Source organism: Chiloscyllium punctatum, chromosome 16 (genome assembly GCF_047496795.1).
Source record: "Chiloscyllium punctatum isolate Juve2018m chromosome 16, sChiPun1.3, whole genome shotgun sequence".
NCBI classification, from domain to species: domain Eukaryota; kingdom Metazoa; phylum Chordata; class Chondrichthyes; order Orectolobiformes; family Hemiscylliidae; genus Chiloscyllium; species Chiloscyllium punctatum.
Window position 1 is genome coordinate 27,258,407 of NC_092754.1, and position 19,334 is coordinate 27,277,740.

The window sequence follows — 19,334 nt, forward strand, 5'->3', positions numbered from 1 at the left end:
GGGTGACTATACGAGCAACTTCTACATAATCATCCATTGTGATTTTGCTGTAGTCCTTTGGCTACATATCGTACGATCCATTTAGTTATATCCATTTGGTTTCAGTGAGCTAACCTCCTAACATCCACAATTCCCTCCCCTGAGTTTAGTTTATATTCCTGCTGTTTATTTCATTCTACTAGTCTTATGGTTTTGTATGTTTCTATATCAAACAGCAGTGGACATTCGGCAGTGCATTTCCTTAATGTTAAATTTGGATCTTTTCTGATCTGTTCTTTATATCCTATTTGTTTAAAGTATCCTACCCAACTTGGGATCGACTGCAAATTTAAACAGGTTTGTTTCTGTACCAAAGGGCCATATCATTTATTTAAACTGCATGTACACAAATAAAATTTTAAACTAACATTCTGTCTCAGGTAGCAAAAAAATCCCATGCCTTCTTGCATATCTCAATTTTCTTTGTTCCACATTTGTCAGCAATATCTCCAACTGCCTAAACTCTAGAATTCCCTCCTTATGCCCTTTGCCTTTCTTACCATCATCTAATCTTTTAAGGTGCATCTTTGAAACTATCTCTTTGAGAAAGCTTTTGCCCATCTGTCGGATTAATTTTTATTTGGTTCAGTATCAAATTATGCTTGATAATCACTTCCATGAAGAGTTTGGGGTGTTTTACCATGTGAGTGGCAGTACTGTATATAAAAGCACAGATTGTTGGTGTGTTAATGGAAGTAGAGTTGGGGAAGTTCCCTCTGATGCCTTGCTCGCCATTACCCACTGAATTCACTTGACCCTTTGGAATGTCTAAAGGCACAAAAGGCACCAAGAAATAAAAAAGGCCCCTACCACCTGACTCCTGTGACACCCTATTACCGAGCATGTTGATTTCTAACTATCATTTAGTTTGCAAAATTTGGTTAGCATGAACTGGTTGGACTGAAGGCTTTGTTTCCATGCTGTGTGACTCTATGGCTCTAAATTTTGTTTTTTCTTCCACCATTTATTTTCACAAGGTGCAATCAGTCAGTTCATCCTGAAGATAGGGTTGAAGTTTGAGGCCCAGGTACAGCAGAGTCTCAAACCTCTTTGTTTGGGCATGTCTCTCACATGTCACCAATTATAACCTTGATCCGTATGAATCTAGAGAAGGAGAGTTTTCTTTCCCTTTGCTGAAGTGATATCTGTGGTAGACCCCACGGCTTCTGAGTGCTCCAATGTAACTTGCCCAAGTGATCATGTGGGACCTAAGATTGTTGACAGGCTGACAGACGTTTACCTGCATCCTGACCATTCATCCAAAATGGTCAAACGTTGAATGGAAGAAGGATACAAGGGATTCCAGACAAGGGAGAAAGGGAGAAGGAAGTGTTGAATGATTGTGTGATAGCATCAGTTTTGGAATGATTGAATGGTGACTTCGGGAAGTTGGAGGGCAATTGTGGCCGATATTAGGAATTGAAGTGGCTTAATAATATTACAGGGAACTTGCAGACAATTGGACTTATTGAGAGTCTTTCAGGATTTTGAATATAATGGCTGGTGATTTTGGGCAGGATGAAGAGAGGGCTTGGAGATATAAATGATACGGAAGACATTGGTGGGAATTAGGGAAGCCTAGGGCATTTAAGAATATTTTGTGTTATTAGTTATGTACAGCATTATTTGCACTACTTCGTGTAAGGTTCAGGAAAAAAATTGCAATGCTTGGGAATGTCTTCCTATTTGTGTGGTCTTTATTTTTTGAGAGTTTTTAAAATACGTATTTCAGATTTTAAGGGGTTATTTTTAAAATTGCAGACGGTGAATTGGGTATTTTAAGTTTCTGGATAGTTTATTTGCGAGTTGCCGGGGTGGGGTATATCTGTATGTTTGGGTGGAGTGCCGGAGGTAATGTCTGATGTTCACTCTCTGCTCGGGTTACCATCAGGCGGTGTTGTATTAAACAGGCGGAGCCACTCGGACTTTGGACCGTGAACCCGAGTTCGACAGAGCGGCGTGGAGCCTGGAAATGTGGCGCTTTCTGCGATGGTGCATTCCGAACTTTGGGTGGATTTCCCTGACCTCAAAATCCATCGACAGCCTGCTGCAGGGTGAGGAGGAGACTAGGCTGGGGAGTCCTGGGCTGGAAGCTCAACACGTTTCCAATGGGATTCTGTTTGACTCTAACCCCACTTTCTGTTCCCAGGTGTGACTGCGGCTTGTGCTGTCTCTATCCTCAACCGTTTGCTGCGGATTCACCTTCACATCCAGGGCTTGAAGTAAGTCTCTTCGTTTTCTTTCCTGGGTATGGTTCTATCGGTTCCCCGAGAGAGACTTTCTGTCGGTTTTTATGCAGTCTGCTGATGAGTTTGTGTCAAATTCCAAGTCATCTTGAAGTGGTTATACGGAGAGGGGCGACAGACTGGTGTGAGGGGATGAACATGAAAGATTTTAAATAGCTCCCTCTTCTGGGATATAGAGACGCAAAGTCTGCAGAACTGCTTTAGCAGCTGAGAATGTAGACCAAAGATTTATATTGGTGAATAAAATACAGTTTTTGCAATAAAAAAAATTGTTTGCAATTGTATTAGTATTGTTAAAAAGGATTGCTGGGGTCTAGTGATTCCTTCCAGGACCTTCCTAATAAAGGGCTTATGCCCGAAATTTAGACTGTCCTTCTCCTGGGATGCTGCCTGACCTGCTGTGCTTTTCCAGCGCCACGCTTTTTGACTCTAGTGGTACAGTCTCTACCGTTGAGAACCTAAGGGTTCACAGAATGTCCTAACAGGTTGATAAAAATAACCATCAGGTCATTGGAAATATTGTCCTCAAACCCCGTTTCGGATTTTAAAAGGCTCTGGAGGTGTGGTGTAAGTGTCCCTACCTCCTGAGACATACGGTCAGGCTGCTCCAGAAGTGTGTTGTGACATAGAATCATAGAGATGTACAGAATGGAAGCAGACCCTTTGGTCCAACTCGATGATGCCGACCATGATACTCTAAATTAATCTAGTCCCATTTGCCAGCATTTGGCCCAAATCCCTCTAAACTCTTTTATTCATATATCCATCCAGATGCCTTTTAAATGTTGTATTTGTACCAGCATCCATCACTTCCTCCTGCAGCTCATTCCATACACTCACCACCCTCAGCGTGAAAATGTTACCCCTTAAGTCCCGTTTAAATCATTCCCCCCTCATCATAAACACATGCTCTCTAGTTTTGGACTCGCCCGCTCCAGGGGAAAAGACCTTGTCTTTTCATCCTATCCATGTCTTCATGAACCTCTATAAGGTCACCCCTCAGCCTCCAATGCTCCAGGGAAAATAGCGCCAGCCTATTCAGCCTCTCCCTGTAGCTCAAACCCTCCAACTCTGGCAACATCTTTGTAGATCTTTTCTGAACCCTTTCAAGTTTCACAACATCCAACAGTGGCCTAACCAATGTCCTGTACAGCCACTACATGACCTCCAGCTTCTATACTCAATGTCTGACCAGTAAAGGAAAGCATATCAAACGCCACCTTCACTATCCTATCTATCTGTGACTCCATTTTCAAGGAACTGTGAACCTGCATTCCAAGGTCACTTTGTTCAGCAATACTCCCTAAGACCTTACCATTAAGTGTATAAGTCATGTCCTGATTTGCTTTCACAAAATGCAGCACCTCAGATTTTTCTAAATTCAACACCTTCTGCCACTCCTTGGCCCATTGGCCCATCTAATCAAGATCCATTGTACTCTGAGGTAACCTTCTTTGCTGTTGACTACACCTCCAACTTACTAACCATACCTCCTATGTTCGCATCCAAATCATTTATATTTATGATAAAAAGCACTGATCCTTGTGGCACACCGCTAGTCACAAGCCTCCAAGCTGAAAAGTAGGCCTCCAAGCTGAAAAGTAACCCTCCACCACCACCCTCTGTCTTCTACCATTGAGCCAGTTCTGTATCCAAATAGCTAGTTCTCCCTGTATTCCATGTGATCTCGCATTGCTAACCAGTCTACCATGAGGAACCTTGCTGAACTCCATACAAATCACGTCCATTGTTCTGCTCTCATCAATTCTCTTTGTTACTTCTTCAAAAAACTCAAATGACGTTAGACACGATTTCCCGCACGCAAAGCCATGTTGACTATCCCTAATCAATCCTGGCCTTTTCAAATATATGTAAATCCTGTCCCTCGGGATTCCCTCCAACAACTTGTCCACCACCAATGTCAGGTTCACTGGAGTATAGTTCACAGCTTTTCCTCACCATCTTTCTTAAATAGTGGTACCACATTAGCCAACTCTGAGCAAGTTGATTTGCCAGCAAGTTCCAATTTAAGTTCAATGTGCAAATCTGGCACATCTATAAAAATAACAGAGAGGTTGAGAAGGAATCTCTGGGTTGGTGAGGCTATCAGCGGAGTTGTGTAAGTTATCTATCAGAATTGATATGGTATATCTCCCTTGGCATAAGTTGCTAGGTGATTCTTTTTTATGTTAAAAGTGACATTCACATCTAAACTCGCTGTTACTTTGGTAGAATATCTACAGCAATATTAATAAGGAAAGGCCTCAATGCAACTGGAATAATTGTTCACATCTTTGTTTTACTAGTCATATTTAACATAATGCACCACTGGTGGTAACGCCTACTAGTTCACTCACCCCTTTAATGAAACCCTTCAAAACCTGTTCCACACCTGTGTGACAATCTTTTGATACCACCATCCGCTAGTACCGTCGGCAGATCCTATCCACCTCACTATAACTTTAACATCCACACCATCTGAAATTCGTGGAGCAGTGTGAAGGAGTTGCTGCAGTCAGAAATGTGTGGCAACAGTCTGACATGCAATACTGATCTCCCAGTTCATGTTAAAGTGGTTGACTCTTTTCTCATCCATTATTATCTTGTAACTCTGAGATTGGATGAAGTAAGAGCTGAAGTAAGGTTTTTGTCCTCTCTCCAGTGTACTCCTGGCAATAAAACCATGGCTGATCTGATTTGACCTTAACTCAGCTTTCCTGCCTGCCCCCATGATCCTCACTTTCCTTGTCAATACAAAAACCTTAACAACTTTTTGGGCTCAATGTTGAGTTCAATATCTTCAAATTGTGAACCCATTCATTCCCTTGCTTTAGCTTTGTCTTCTCTCCCCTCCCTTCATTCCAGTGAGACTGTCTGTTCTTTCCAGTCTGACAGTTAGACACACCACAGTTCTACCCTTTTCGCATTCCGATCGCTTAATCTGAACTATCAACGTCCTTTCTCCCCCAGCGATCCAACCACCAGCCCCCACCCCCAACCCAACCTATTGCATAAATGCAGCCCTCTCCCACACTTCACTTTGGCTCTGATAAAGAGGGATCTAGATTCAACATTAGCTTATGTTTTCTCCATGGATGCTGCCTGACCTGCCATGATCTCCAGCACATTTTGTTTTCAATCCAAAAATCTGTCTAATTCATCCTTGAGTACTGTTTCATTGCAGCATACTTTACAAACTCTCACACCCTCAATACCACATTTCCAGATGCGTCATCCATTTCTTTATTGTAGTTATCAGTTATATTGTCACACTCCTCATTGTAGCAGTTTCTGATATATCTCACAACTACAATGGTACTGTCTCTGAAATGCTAAGTTCCTCAGTACGATAATCTTTGACCCTGCATCCTTGTTGCAGCACGCTGATACATTGCATACTTTAATAGACATTGTCAAGCTATTCCCATAATATGAGACATGTTCCATTTTTGGCTCCATGGGTCAGGGCCAGTGTAGAAAATTTAGAATAATGTACATCCTGTTTTCTTCCCCCAATTCCTCATTTGTCTCACTCATCATGTGACAACCAGACACAGTAGTTCCTGTTTATGATTTTGAGAATCAGAACTAACTATTCTTATCTCAAATGAAGACAGATTGTTTAAATGTTCCAAATTTCATATGGTACTCTACTTGCACATACTGAGGAATTCAAACCCAAACCCCTTTCAAATTCTGCTTTGGAATTTTAATATCTAAGGCGATATGTAACAGTTCTTACTGTAGAGTTCAGAGAAAGCAGAAAAGTTTATCGTTTTGTCCAGCACATGTGATGGTTTTTAACTGAATACAGTTCTCTCTTAACTGACCTCTATCACTCTCTTTCCAAAAACCTGATGCCATCCAAAACTCTGGCTGTATCCTCTCGCACCAAGTCCTGTAAATCCATCATTCCAAAGGTCACTGAGCTGTAAAAGCTCCTAGTGCTGCAACAGCTCAAATTTAACATTCTCAACTTTGTGTTAAGATTACTTCTTTTGTTCCTAACTAACTCTGTATGGTCCTGCAACCTTTCATTAATTCTGCATTCCTCCAACTCTAACCATTTGTGTGTCCCCATCTTCCTTTGTCCTACTGTTGGCAGCTCTGCCTTCAGCAGACTGAATCCTGAATTCTGGAGTTTGCCAACCCTTACCTTACCAAACCTCTGTAATTCTCTCTCTTCTTGTAGGACACTCCTTAAAATCTGTTTTTTTTAATCAAGTTTTTGCCACCTGTCTCCTTTCTTGGATCGGTGTCAATTTCTTGAAGTAATCACCTGTAAAATGACGTTTTGCTATGTTAAAGATACTATATAATGTAGGTTGTTATGGAATAAATACTGGGTAATCGGTCACATGTGGTATAATCATTAACTTTGAACAAAGAAGTATCTTTGTGACTGAGACATTAACTTCAATTTTGGAGACAAAATGCTTCCTATCCAGTTTACAGCTTACTGTTCCTCCTCACCCAGTTCACTTTCTATGTATGCTTTGAAGATGTTCCCCACACTCCCTAAAGCTACTTATGGCTCCATTTCTTAACACAGTTGATCATATGACCTAGGAGTAGGACAAGGCTGCTCAAATCTACTCTGCCATTCGCTGAGATCATGGCTAGTCAGATTATTCGTCTTCCCCCATAACCTTTCACTTTCTTGTTAATCATGAATCTCTGCCTTGAAAATAGTCAAAGACTCTGATCCACCCACTTTTGAGGAAGAGCTTTCTAAAGACTTGCAACCCACTGTCAGGAAAAAAAAACCTCACCATATCTCAGTCATAAATGGTTTAACTCTGATTCTGAATGCTCCCAGAAGAGGAAGCATCCTTTCCACATCCACATCAAGGCCATTTATGTTTGAATCAAGTTACCTTTTACTCATCTAAACTCTATTAGATACAAGCATTGTCTGTCCAATCTTTCCTTAGAAAACAATCCAGCCATTTTCTGTATTAGTATAGTAAACCTGCTCTGAACTTCTTTCAAAGTGTTTATGTGTTTTCTTAAATAAGGAGACCAAGACTGTAACCAGTATGGCAGGTATGGTCTCACTAATGCCACATACAACTGAAGCTCCCTACATTTGTGTTAAATTCCTCTCTCAGTCACTATATTTCCTCAGCAGTTTCTTTTCTTATCCCACAAAGTCACTTCTAAGACTCTATTTTTCCTAATCAACATCTACATGCTGTCTTTCAATAACGTCTTCAACAAATTTGAGATCCTCCTTTGTATGTGCACTTAGCTTTATCTCTCTTCCATTAACATTAGCTCCAGAGCCACAGTTGACGTGTTTGATTGTCAGTCTGATCTTTGATCTTGGATGATTCATACATCCAGCAGATCAATGTACGACATTTTACACCTTACCTCTTCTCCTGTTTTGATGATCAGTTGCTGTAAGGCCATCCTTGTTCAAATGAGATATTAATCCAGTGCCTTGCCTTGATACCTTGAATGTTTACGAACATGTGGCAACTATAGTCATAGAGATGTACAGCATGGAAACAGATCCTTCGGTCCAACCTGTCCATGTCGACCAGGTATCCCAATCCAATCTAGTCCCACCTGCAGCACCCGGCCCACATCCCTCCAAACCCTTCCTATTCATATACCCATCCAAATGCCTCTTAAATGATGCAATTGTACCAGCCTCCACCACTTCCTCTGGCAGCTCATTCCATACACGTACCACCCTCTGTGTGAAAAAGTTGCCCCGTAGGTCTCTTTTATATCTTTCCCCTCTCACCCTAAACCTATGCCCTCTAGTTCTAGACTCCCCCATCCCAGGGAAAAGACTTTGCCTATTTACCCTATCCATGCCCCTTATAATTTTGTAAATCTCTATAAGGTCACCCCCCAGCCTCCGATGCTCCAACAAAAACAGCCCCAACCTGTTCAGCCTATCCCTATAGCTAAAATCCTTCAACAATCCTAGCAACATCCTTGAAAATCTTTTCTGAACCCTTTCAAGTTTTGCAACATCTTTCTGATACGGAGGACACCAGAATTGCATGCAGTAGTCCAACAGTGGCCTAACCAATGTCCTGTACAGCCACAACATGACCTCCCAACTCCTGTACTCAATACTCTGACCAATAAAGGAAAGCATACCATACACCGCCTTCACTATCCTATCTACCTACGATTCCACTTTCAAGGAGCTATGAATCTGTACTCCAAGGTCTCTTTGTTCAGCAAAACTCCCTGAAACCTTACCATTCAGTGTATAAGTCCTGCTAAGATTTGCTTTCCCAAAATGCAGCACCTCACATTTATCTGAATTAAACTCCATCTACCACTTCTCAGCCCATTGGCCCTGTCAAACAAGAGTGAGGAATTATCCCAGTTTCCTGACATATATTCATTATATAAAACCAGGAGATTAAACAAAATTTTAATTCATGTCATTGATTTTAGTACATCTTTCTGTGTGCAATACAGCTGCCACATTTGCGAATGTAAAAAATAAATAATTGTGTGTACAGTGCTTTGATTATCTCTGAGAGAGAATCCATTAGACAGTTGTGTTTTCAGTAATTGTTTGCTGCTGCTTGTTTATAGAATGGCGGAAAATATTTAAATAGCAATAAAAAAAAATTGAGATTTCATCCCTTTTCATCCTGAGAAATCATTGGAAACAGAGTAGAGGGAACGGGGAGTGTTGGCATTTATATCTCATCTCACCCTGATGAGAAAGCACGATGGAAGACAGTCATCCCAGAACCATTCTCTGGCCCTGCCAGCAACAGACCAGGAGTGCAGTCAAACCAGGAACTCTCTAGGCTTCTGTAGTGTGAAGGATTCAAGAGTGTGAGAGGAAAGAAAAAGCTTGAATCAATGATGAGGAAAATCTGCCATTTTATTGTTTCAGTGAACCTACCCGAGCTGGGGTCAGAGCTGCAAAATTGAATTCCCGGCAACAAATTCTGGATTCTCTATATTTTTGCATCCTGACTGTCCTGTTCTCTGTTGTGGGATACAGAGTATCATCCCTGATAGTACTCGAATTCTCCCTTCGAATCATTTCTACGCTACTTTCCAACAAAGATGTAAGTTTCTTTGGTCTTATTATGTTCCACAAGGTGACACACAGAGTCAGTGAACAATATCCATACAGATCTCTGCCCATCCAAAGTATAGGTTCAAAGGTCACATAGGTAATCAGTCACCTTGATACTGTTATAACTTCGGGAGATAAGAGCTAGTGGTGAATTCTGGGCGAAGTACATGTTGGTTTTTACTCATGCCTCATGCCATTTTTGCGTGACTCATTCTGGTCTGTGAGCCATTAGTTGCAGGATCTCACAAGAATGGTATAATATTTTAAGTTTTAAACATTAACCATCTCACCAGACTCAAATTCGATTCCCCCTCTTCAATAGGCAGAACATTCACCTGAGCAAAGCCCCCACTAACTTAGGTTCTTTCACAGAGTGTGAGTGGTATATTCCCAGCTGGAAGTGGAGCTCAGCTGTTCCTGTCCCATCTGAGGTCAACACCTCACAGCCTCACAAATGGGGGTCTCTGTATGGGAGTCAGGAGCAGGAATCCTGAATTTTACCTTTCACAATCCCAGATGTGTCTAGATCAGTTAAACCCCTGCTGTTAGCTAAACCATGTAGTGCAGAGCAGTCATCAGACTTGGAATCATGCTGTGTAGCTTAGTATACTTATCAGCTGGGCCATTTGATCAGAATCAGTCAAGAGCTGAGAGTTAGTGCAGACATGAAAATTGCAAGAGTACAATCTAAGGACCAAGCTGAAGGAGATGGACTTTTAAGTCTTTGAAACTAACTGAGAGGAGTGTTCACAGGATTAAGTAATAATTGAAAATTAAAACAGAAACTCTGGAACATCAGAGACAATTGATTGCAAGCAACTAAACACATACAGGGTATAAGTGGGTAAATGGGCACATTGTGACCAGAGGTAACAGGGGTACAAAGTGACAGGCAATTGTTCCTTGTCTTTAAAGTTAATTTGCTATTAAGTTGAAAACAGACAGATATAAAAAGTATAAGACTGAACTTTTAAACTGGTTTTCAGGGAACCTCCAGGACACAGACCTTCCTATTGTGCCAGTTCTCTGTGGGTTGTGGAATGACGACCAGCCTGAGCTTCCTGAATGATGGGGCTCCTCACTCGACGCTAAGCTTGGTGCTTAGTGCTAGCCTCGCCAGCCTCCTCACGTGGTATGTTTGGAAACTGGCAAAGCACATCAACACAATGTATGAATTACACAGTAAGGAGCGATACTGTGGGGTGTGCATCCTGCTCCTGACCACCTGGCATCAGATTCCTAGGCTGCTGTGCAATGCCTTGAAGGTTGTGTTCATCGTGGCAGATACAGCAGCCATCTTCCTCATTAACAGCGACTTCATCACCACATCTGAGGCAATAAGATTTTGGACTCCCCTTACCATCTGCTACACCCTGCTGATTATTTACATGCAAGGTGAGAATTGACAGTATAGCGACAGAGGAATTAGTAATCTACTAGATTGATAGCAAGGAAGTGAAAGGGGGGAGCCATGGCCATCTATCCTTACTCCATAGTGACTTAATGGACGACCTGGTGTGACACGGTGCTATACAGACTCACAAGGTTCCAGTTTTTATCAACCATTTGTGTTGAGTTGACTGATCTAAACCAAAAATGGCTGTTGGGATTTTGGTATCTCAGGGTTAAAGCACATGGAGTTGGGGGGGGGGGGGGGGAGGAGAGGGGGATGCAGTTCTTGTGATGCAATGGTGATGTCCCCATCTCTGAGCTAGGATGTCCAGATTCAGGTGCCAAGGGGGTTGGGAATAAATCCGACAAGGTTCTAAGCCTGATCAGTGTCCAGTATTCCTTTTCAGAGGTTGTGCAGTGTGAGGGGTGTGGTGGGCTCAAGTCAGCTGTGAAATTCCTATGAGAGAATTTATCCTAACAAGTCTTATTGCTTGGCAGCATATGTAACATAGGGATGGAATAACCCTAATGTGGTAGCCAGTAGTTGTGAAACCTAAGCCACAGGAAGGAGTTTATGTCCTCAGGAAAAGAAAGGGTAAAATGGGACAAAATGTAAGAATTCTGTCAAAACTTCAGTTTGACCTCCCGTCTTTGAAAGCAAGATCCTGTTGATTTCTATTCTTGTCAACTGGCTACTTAATATAAGGTTCCCCAGTTGACCCTTCAGTGTACTGTTGTATGGTCCTGCTGTTTCTATAATCTGTGGAAAATTTGAATTGTAGGAGTTTAGAAGGAATTGTAAGCTAAGAGAGGCAAGTGCAGTGTGAGTTATATTCAGCAAAAGGGACATGGTCTTTGCAACCATGAAGAGAAATAATAAAAACCAGGAAGTTTTTAGAAGATGGTGAAGCCCTAAGCTAACTCACTGATATTTCCTTTGCCTAATGCTCTGCTGTGTAACATCCCAGCCTTGCTCTCTCCCTCCTATTGGTAGCAGAACCTTTAGCTTTCTCATTGATACACTTGGTTATTCCTCACTAAACAAACCCACCCATCCACTTTTAAAAAATCTTTGACTCAGCTGTCACGTATTAGTTTCCTCCTTTTGTGATTAGTGTTTCTTTTCTCTATCCCTATTGGGTAGTATTGACACAGAATTGTATGATACAAAGATGGCTCATTCTGTCTAACTGATCAATGGCAGTTTTTATACACCACACTGTAATCCTAGTGGAGTCAAAGCCCCAACTTCACACTGAGATATTGTGTTGTGTGGAAATATCACGGTGCAAATTGGGACAGACTTCAAACAGATCTAGCAACTCAAGACTGGGCATTCAAGAGGTCCTGTGGGCAATCAACAGCAACAGAACTGTACTCCAGTATAATCTGTAACCTCATGGCCTGGTATATCAATTTATCATCAAGCCAGGGGATCTACCCTGGTTCAATTTAGAGTGTATGTCAGGAGCATGTTAATGACACCTTCCAATGGGTTCAGATTTAAGCTCTGTAGTTCTGCCACATCCAGTCTTGAATGGAGGTGGACAATTAAATAAATCGCTGGAGGAGGAGCCTCCATAAGTATCCCCATCCTCAATAATGGAAGAACCTAACATATTAGTGCAAAAGACTAGGCAATCTTTAGCCAGAAGTGCTAAATGGATGATGTTATGGACTAAGCCAGACCATTCAAAACATTCTTAAGCAGGCAGCTCAGACCATACTTTGCAATTTGTTTCAGTAAGTGTACAGTGAAATTACCCAGATTAATTTAGCTACTAGATTTTAAAACAGACAAAAATGTATTCACAAAATTACACAATGAAACACAAAGAACAGAATAAAGAACCCCTACAGAACTCAACCTATCCAACTAGACTTAATTATGCTGTTCTGAACATACACAACAAGCAAACTCCTATAAAAACCAGTATAAATAGAACGCACGCTTACAGGTTGAAACTGAAGGGCAGAAAGAGAGAGTTTCCACGCAGCTCCCTGTTGAACTTCCAACCAACTCAAGACTGAACTAAAACTGCTCAGCTCATTGTTGTGGTTCTGTTCGCCGAGCTGGGAATTTGTGTTGCAGACGTTTCGTCCCCTGTCTAGGTGACATCCTCAGTGCTTGGGAGCCTCCTGTGAAGCACTTCTGTGATCTTTCCTCTGGCATTTGTGGTGGTTTGAATCTGCTGCTTCCGGTTGTCAGTTCCAGCTGTCTGCTGCAGTGGTCGGTATATTGGGTCCAGGTCGATGTGCTTATTGATTGAATCTGTGGATGAGTGCCATGCCTCTAGGAATTCCCTGGCTGTTCTCTGTTTGGCTTGTCCTATAATAGTAGTGTTGTCCTAGAGGCATAGCACTCATCCACAGATTCAATCAATAAGCACATCGACCTGGACCCAATATACTGACCACTGCAGCGGACAGCTGGAACTGACAACCGGAAGCGGTAGATTCAAACCACTACAAATGCCGGAGGAAAGATCACAGAAGTGCTTCACAGGAGGCTCCCAAGCACTGAGGATGTCACCTAGACAGGGGACAAAACGTCTGCAACACAAATTCCCAGCTCGCGAACAGAACCACAACAACGAGCACCCGAGCTACAAATCTTCTCACAAACTTTGAACTGCTCAGCTCAGCTAGAGAGCTGACCCCTCCTCTTTCATTATACAGGTCACTTCTAAAACTTTGGCCTGAAGTCTCATCACTTTACATATAAACAAAAGGCCTCTCAAAAACCTTTTCAGCTCTGTACCAAACCAGATTGATTGGAGCCCAGCCCAGTGTATTGCCACTTTGAAAAAAAGCAAGGACACAGTTTCCTTGAGCCAAGGCACAGACAAAAAAGGGACTAGCTTTGTGACAATTATCCAACTTGGTCTTGACCAATGGTCCCCAGCATCACAGATACCAGTCATCAGCCAATTCATTTCATTCCAAATGATATCAAGAAATAGTCAGAGGCACTGGATACTGCAAAAGCTTGAGGTCTTGACAACATTCTGGCCATACTACTGACGTTTTGTGCTTCAGAACTTGCTACTCCCCTAACCAAGCTCTTCCAGTATAGTTATAACACTGGCATCTCCCTGACAATGTGGAAAATTGAACAGGTATGTCCTGTACACAAAAAGCAGGACAAATTCAACCCGGCCAAATACTATTCCATCAGACTACCTTGATCATGAGTAAAATGGTGGAAGCCGTCATCAACAGTGCTATCGTGCTGAGGTAGTGCTGAGCACTTCTCAGCACTAAGGTGCTCAGTGACACCCAATTTGGGTTCTGCCAGGACCACTCAGCTCCTGACCTCATTACGGCCTTGGTTCTAATATCATCAAGAGAGCTGAATTCCAGAGGGGAGATGAAAGTTACAGCCCTTCATATTGAGGCTGCTCTTGACTGAGTGTGGCAGCAAAGAGCTGGAATGAATGGGTATCAGGGGCAAACTCTCCACTGATTGGATTGTACCTGGCAGATAGGAAGATGGTTGTTTTTGTTGGAGGTCAGTTATTTCAGTTCCAGGGCATCTCTGCAGAAGTTTCTCCATCTATTCTAGGCCCAAACCATCTTCAGCTGCTTTATCAATAACCTCCCCTCTATCATAAGGTCAGAAGTCAGGACGTTGTCTGATGATTGCACAATGTTCAATACCATTCCCAACTCCTCAGATTTCGAAGCAGTGCAAAAGGATCTGGACAATATCCAGGCTTTGGCTAACACCTGGCAAGTAACATTTGTGCCACACAAATGCCAGGCAATGACCATCTCCAATAAGAGACAATCTAACCTTCGTGCCTTGACATTTAATGGTGTTACACTCACTGAATCCTCCACCATCAACATTGACCAGAAACTCAACTGGACTCGCCACACAAACAAGTGGCTCCAAGAGCAGGTCAAAGGTCAGGAATACTCTGGTGAGTAACGCACCTCCTGACTCCCCATTGTGATGGAATACTTCTCACTTGTCTGGATAAGTGCACCTCCCAACAACACTGAAGAAGTTTGACAGCATCCAGGACAAAGCAGCCCACTTGATTGGCACCACGGTCACAAACATCCACTCCCTCCACCACTGACACTCGGTCACAGCAGTGTGTGCTATCTACAAGATATACTGCAGAAAATCACCAAATATCCTTTGAGAACACCTTCCATACCCTTGACCACTTCCATTTAGAAGGACAAAGGCAGCAGTTACATGAGAACACCACCACATGCAAGTTCCCGTCCAAGCCACTCACCATCCTGACTTGGAATATAATCAACATTCCTCAGTGTGACTGGGTCAAAATGCCAGAATTCCCTCCCTAAGGGCATTGTGGGTCTACCTACAGCACATGGACTGTAGAGGTTCAAGAAGGCAGCTCACTACCACATTATCAGTGGCAACTAGGAACAGGGAGTAAATTCTGGCCAATGATACCCACGTCCCATGAGTGAATTAAAATACACAAGGCTCATTTCGCCATGTTTAACTCAATCCATCAACATATCCATCTATTCTTTTCTCCCTCATCTGTTTGTCTAGCTTCTCCTTAAATTCATCTATCCATGCTACTCAGTTCAACTACTTAATGTGGTAGAAAGTTCTACGTTCTTACCAATCTCTGGGCATATGAGTTTCTGGTTAATTTCTTATTTGATTTGATTTATTATTGTCACATGTACTGAGATACAGTGGAAAGTATTATTTTGCTTACTAACCAGACAAATCATACCTTACATTAATACATCAGGGTAATAGAACAGAATAAAGTGTTACAGCTGCAGAGAATTGGATTTATAGTTACAACACTAAATCAATGGTCTATAACTTTGAATTCACCCCCCTCTCCCCTCCTCACAAAGTGGAAATATCTATTCTAAATCTACCACATCAGACCCCTTCATAATTTTAAAGGCCTTAATCAGATAATTGCTCAGGTATTTCTAGAGAGAAGGATTCAACATGTTCAGTCCTTCATTAGAACATCTCACCTCCAGTACCATCTTTTTAAATCATGCCTATTTTCAAAATTCTCAAACTTGTTTTCAAATCACTTCACAGTTTTGTCTTCTCTCTGTCAAAATATCAGCAATTTTCTCATTTTGACCACCTGAACATTCCTGATTTTAATTGCTCCATTGTTGGTGGTAATACCTTCAGCTGCTTAGGCCCTTGAATTCTCTTCTAAAACCTCTATGCCTTTTGACCACTCTTTCCTCCTTTAAGATATCGCTTACTTAAAACCCATTTTGACTAAGGTCATCTGCCCTGATTTCTCCTTATATGGCTTGGTGTCTCATTTAGTTTTATAATGCTCCTGCAAAGTGCTTTGGGACCTTCTTTTATGTTAAAGGTGCTATACAAATGCAAGTTGTGGTTGTAAATTATGTTTTGTACTTTCTGCAGTTTTTTGACATTTTTTTCTTGGAAGACCAGAAAAGTCTCCCAGTGCAGTTCAATAGAATTTCTGTATAACAAAAAATCTCTGCTTTTTAATTTGTTTCCTCTTTATATTAACTTATGTGTTTTGTTAAAATGTTTAAATGGCTTTGTTAACCTGCTTTACTACTTGGAATGACTCTTGAATCTGTACCTTTAAAAATTCTCGGATTTGTAAATGACCTTGGAAGTCTTTTATATTAAACCATTCGATGGTGCAAACCTTTCTATTTCGGTACCATTGTAAATGATCTCTTTATTTTTCAGAGGAGCAGAAGCAGAATCCAACTGAGCAAACTGTCTATCAGACAGTAGGTGTGAGGATGGGTGGGCTGCTGATTTTGACCCTGACTATTGGGAAGTGGATGGACGTGTTGCATGTGATCTTATCACTGATCGGAGAGCTGTTATGTCTTCTTCAAGCAGGGCGAATGCGGGAGGCCTGCAGACAACAGGTACATAAGGCAGTAGTTTCTCAGCTTGTCCTTCATATCAGAGGTGACTAGATCAGACCACATCTTCGAGTGAGGTGGAAACCCTTCAGATGTTGATTAGCAGAAAACACTGTGTTCAAGAAGCTGATTTTGTACACAGCTTTGAAAGACTCATATAAAGATTTAGTCCAGTATGTCTCCTCACTGTACCTAATTTCTTGTCTGTGTTTTAGACAATTAGTTATTTTTAAAGTTGATGCTGTGTCTATATTTCTGTTTGCATTTCCTCATGTAATGTCATTCATGTATCTCTTCGTTAAATACAAGAACACGGTAATATTGATGAGAAAGGACATATTTTGTCCAAAGCTTTGTGTCTTGGACTCATCAGACCAATTTGCACTAATACCAATGTCAGGTAAAATCAACATTTATACGTAGCAAAGACGAGTGTTAATTGGTTGACAAGAACACTCTGATTGATAGAGGTGTTGTAGTGGAGAATACACCAGATAATGATGACTGACAGTTGATGGCTATGTTTTATTTAAATTTTCAACCAGGCAGATTGATTCTGATTGTCCATAACAATGCCTTGAGAAATGAATCAGCGAATGACTGCCGTGTATCTTGTTGAGTTGAAACAGATGCAGTGTGTATCGATCTGGTCTCTGTCTGCAAAGAACAGAGCCCAGTGTAATAATAATAGTAATAGTAATATTATGTAAGGCCCTGTTCTTACCAGTTCTGTGTTCACTGCTTGCAGACCAAACTCCAGTTGTTGACACAGATGTTCATATTTGCCTGTACACAGAAGCCATGTTCACTTCCATCTATTTGCATGCACTCTTCCTTCCATATTTACATACGTGAACATTTATTGGACAGATTCCCTGTCTTTTCTACGTGCCTTTTCTATGTTTAGATATGAAGCTTTTCATTCTTTTAAGGTTTCCTAAACTATCAATACAATACAATTGAAAGAATGTCTGAGAAATAATTTTCAAATTCACCTGTTAAATTAATGGTGAACAGCTTGTACTTGGGTACTGAACCTGAAGAATAGTTTACACCTTCAGTGACAGGGGTGAGGGCAAATTTAATTTAAAAAAAAACAAAGTACTTAGATTTATATAATGCCTTTCATAACTATGGATGTCTCAAAGCACCTGATACCCAATTAAGTACATTTTGAAGGGGTAGTCACTGTTGCCAGTTTGCACATAGTAAACTCTCACAAATAATAATGTGATAATGACCAGACAATCCGCCTTTGTGATGTTTATTGAGAAATAAATATTGTCCAAGACACTCAAAATAGAGTCTATAATCTATTTCACTTCATAATAGAATTTAACTTGCGCAGGGAGTTGAACCCTGAACATTTGAGTCCGATGTGAGAGTGCCACCAACTGAGCCAGAGTTGACACATTAAAATGTCATTAAACAAAAATAAATTATATTTTACAGGATTCCTCAGGAGCCAATCACAGAACCACAGCCTTCAGTACCACAATAAGATCAACCCAGCAGCGTGCACAGCAGAGGTCAAGAGCATCTGACACATAACCTGTGGATGACTATGAAGATGTCAGCTGAATGAGAAATGGACCCAGATCCAGCACTCAGACTTGCTGATTTAGCAGTCTGCTGCAGCTTGATCAATTCTGAGCTTCAGCTCCTTTCAATTAATGTTTACTTGGCTGTTTGTACACAGTAGAGTCTTGGAGAAAGGGGAACTGGTTGCGAGCAATCATACTGGGAAACTACCTTTCTCTCAATATTAGTGTTTGTTGCTATGTATAATTGAAAACTGAAAGCATAGCAGAAAATGTCAGTTTTAAGATTATCATTGTCTCATTATCATATTATTAATAATATGGGTAATTGAGCTGGGGAGTGAGCATTTCATCTTGAAGCAACATTTCAAAGCCCCAGTTGGTCACAAATGGCCAACTCACGCTGTTTACTGCTTAATTATTAAATCTCACAACCACCCCAGACCCCTTCTTCACCTACATGCTCTGTGGGTGATGGCTGCAATAATAAAATGAGAAGATACCATGTCTGGTCCTCTGATTTTGCAGTAAGCATCGACCTGAGTGGGAGCAGTGCTAAAGGTACTACAATGAACATAAGAGGCAGAAAAGGAAAAAAGAATTGCCAGAAAGCACTGCTCAAAAATGAGGTGAAGGATGGGATCATTGGTTTCAGTTTTAATTCTCCCAAGAATCAAACACTCTGCTGATACTCAATATCTAGGTCGCGGGGGGGGGGGGGTGATACTGGAAGGGTAGGAAGTGGAAAATTGGATGAGAAGGTTATGAACTCAGTAATATGGCACCTATAAGTGATTTAAAGTGAATTAGTCTAGTTACCTGGCCATTAGTTGTTTGTGTCTATTCCCAGTTTGCATCAGGAATATTTTGTATAAAGTTAATGAAAGTGTATCAGTGGATACTGTCAGATGACTGCATTGTCAGTGGAATTGCACTAGTATGCTGCTGTGAATGGATGCACCCCTGTGGGATGGCTACAATACTACGCATATCCCAGAAGGCTCTTTGACCCTGGAACCTAGGTGATTGCCAGTCCGTGCATCCAAGAATTTGGCAGCTTTGCAAATGCTGAGTTTTACTTTATTCTGTGGAAACTCAGTTGTATTTGTGAAATAAAGCAAAGAACACTGGTGGTGGAGCTCTGAAACAAATATGGAA

The 19,334-nt window shown here is 41.4% G+C and overlaps 1 protein-coding gene across 2 annotated transcripts; it reads left to right on the top strand.

The window, feature by feature from the left end:
- The first annotated feature begins 1,957 nt into the window (after positions 1-1,957).
- Positions 1,958-18,887, top strand: tmem82 (transmembrane protein 82). 2 transcript variants are annotated; one of them, XM_072586576.1, is made up of 6 exons: positions 1,959-2,093; positions 2,189-2,261; positions 9,166-9,343; positions 10,341-10,749; positions 16,451-16,638; positions 18,088-18,887. In XM_072586576.1, exons 1-6 carry the CDS (start codon positions 2,012-2,014, stop codon positions 18,184-18,186), a joined length of 1,029 nt encoding a protein of 342 aa, XP_072442677.1. In that variant the 5' UTR covers positions 1,959-2,011; the 3' UTR covers positions 18,187-18,887. The 2 variants fall into 2 exon arrangements, with proteins under 2 accessions (XP_072442678.1, XP_072442677.1); XM_072586577.1 differs by lacking the exon at positions 9,166-9,343 and having other exon boundaries at positions 1,958-2,093.
- Positions 18,888-19,334: the final 447 nt, after the last annotated feature.